General features: G+C 18.9%; 2 protein-coding genes across 2 annotated transcripts in view; one reads left to right on the forward strand and one right to left on the reverse strand.

Moving 5' to 3' along the window:
- Nucleotides 1-237: 237 nt before the first annotated feature.
- On the forward strand, nucleotides 238-1371 carry PGAL8A_00419100 (arginase, putative; the record flags this gene model as incomplete). The annotated part of the gene is made up of 1 exon (XM_028672909.1): nucleotides 238-1371. The coding sequence occupies one exon, from the start codon at nucleotides 238-240 to the stop codon at nucleotides 1369-1371; it is 1134 nt and encodes a 377-aa protein (XP_028529415.1).
- A 796-nt stretch (nucleotides 1372-2167) lies between these two features.
- PGAL8A_00419200 (zinc finger protein, putative) overlaps nucleotides 2168-2500 on the reverse strand; it is a gene marked incomplete at both ends in the record, with an annotated part of 1554 nt that continues 1221 nt past the window's right edge. Inside the window, one exon of the mRNA XM_028672911.1 lies at nucleotides 2168-2500. This exon is cut by the window's right edge and continues 1221 nt beyond it. Coding sequence (XP_028529416.1) covers nucleotides 2168-2500 — 333 coding nt within the window.

Here is a 2500-nt window from a genome sequence, read left to right on the forward strand (position 1 = left end):
TATTTTTTTTTTTTTTTTTTTTTTTTTTTTTTATTAGTGATATATTTTTGATAATTTTATAATATTATATTATTAATTTTTTTTTTTTTTTTTTTTATGAATTCTTATTTTTTTTTTGCACTATTTTTAATTTATAGGATATTTTTTGACTATATATTATAAGCACTCCATATTTTTAAATAATTTAATAGTATTGAATAATAGGAAAATAATATTTTTTTAAAAAATCAATTAAACATGCTTGAGAGTATTGAAAATTATATAAAGACTTTTAAAGAAAAAAAAAATCTATATGTAGAGAAAAATGTTTCTATAATTGGTTCTCCACTTGGAGCTGGACAACCCTTAGGTGGTGTGCAGTTAGCTTGTGACGATTTAAGAAAATTAGGTTTACATAATGTAATAAATTTTTTGGGTTGGAAATATGAAGATTTGGGTAATATAGAGGAACATAATGAAATAAATAAAAAAAAAGGGGAAGAAGAAAATGTAGAAATAGACAATAGAGGAAAGAAAGTATACTCTTCAGATAAACCTTTGAATGGATGTAATAATATTATATGTGAACCTATAACTAAAAAGTATTTAGAAAATGATTATTATAGTAATATAAAAAATATAGAATTAATTGGAAAATTTAGTGAAAGACTATTTCATGTTATGAGTAATGAATTAAAAAAAAAAAATTTTGTTTTAAATATTGGTGGAGATCATAGTGTAGCATTTGCTAGTATTTTAAGTTCATTACAAATTTATAAGGATTTACGAGTTATATGGATAGATGCTCATGGAGATATTAATACTCCTGAAACATCTCCTTCAGGAAATTATCACGGTATGCCATTGGCCCATTCGTTAGGACTTTTTAAAAAAAAAGTTCCATATTTTGAATGGTCAGAAAATTTAATTTATTTAAAACCAGAAAATTTAGCTATTATAGGAATAAGAGATATTGATACATATGAAAAAATTATTTTAAAAAAATATAATATTAATTATTATACCATTTTTGATGTTGAACAGAATGGAATATATAATACAATATTAAATGCTCTAAAAAGAATTGATCCTAATGAAAAATGTCCAATTCATATTTCATTAGATATTGATAGTGTTGATAATATTTTTGCTCCTGGTACTGGAACAATTGCAAAAGGAGGATTAACATATAGAGAAATAAATTTATTAATGAAAATTTTGTCAGACACAAAACGAGTTGTATCAATGGATTTAGTTGAATATAATCCATCATTAGATGAAAAAGAAAAAAAATTTCATGGTGATTCATTACCTATATCAGAAAATGCAACAAAAACAGGAAAATTATGTCTTGAATTAATTGCTAGAGTTTTAGGTTATGATATTGTTTAAAAAAAATGTAAAATTTTATAATTCTTAAAAATTAAATAGCAAAATTTTTATTATTTTTTTTTTTTTTTTTTCTTCAAAAGTTTTCCATAATAAAGTTTAATGCAAATGCATATTCACATAATAGTGTGTATATAAAATGAATAATCCTTAAATGTAATTTAATAATCCTTTTATGAATAATTCTTAAGTTCCTTTTTCTGTATTTTTCTGTAAACGTTTAAAATAACGTGAAATTTCTTTTTTTCTTTTTTTTTCTTTCTTGTTTTTTTTTTTTTTTTTTTTTTTTCTATAATTATATATTCAAAAAGTTTTTGTTATTTTTTTCTTTAAAGTTTAGGTTAATTAAAAAAAAATTGGAACACATTAAAAATATAATAAATTCTCATTATTACAATTTTTTTCTTTTTTACCATATATACATATATATTATTATTCAATGAAACAAATATTAATTATTAAAAAAAACTTAAAAAAGATACTTTTAAAAACATAATTAAAAAAATAAAATTAAATTTTAGATATACACACATATGTATTAATATATTATTATTATTATTATATATATATATTTCCATATATAATTTAATGTTTTTTATTTATTTCATTCAATATATATATAGTTTATATATTTTTTCTATTTTTTAATAATGGTCACAATTAATTTTGTTTTAATTTTAATTTTGTTAAAAATTTAATTATTTTTAATTAATCTAATTTTATTATATTTTATAATACTTATTTTTTTTATTTTTTATTTTATTATTTTATTTTTTTTTTTTTTTTTTTGATAATATTTTTAAAGAATAAACAAAGATTTATCAACTTTATCTATTTCATTTTTATACACCTCACAATTTTCATATATCTTATTGTCAATATTATTACATATTCCGTAATTAAAAATTTTAAAATAATCGTTTTCTGGAATAAGTGTTTTTGTTTTTCCAAATAAAGAAAAATTATCCCAACCCACATAATTATCCATATCTTTTTCATTTCTACCATTATCATTTCTACCATTATCATTTCTACCATTATTTGTATTTACATTCATATGACTATTTAAATGATCTCCTCCTACATTTTTATTTATCGATTCATTCAACATGTAATTGTTAATAGTTTGAGT

The sequence above is a fragment of the Plasmodium gallinaceum genome (assembly GCF_900005855.1).
Source record: "Plasmodium gallinaceum strain 8A genome assembly, contig: PGAL8A_v1_119, whole genome shotgun sequence".
In the NCBI taxonomy this organism is placed as follows: domain Eukaryota; phylum Apicomplexa; class Aconoidasida; order Haemosporida; family Plasmodiidae; genus Plasmodium; species Plasmodium gallinaceum.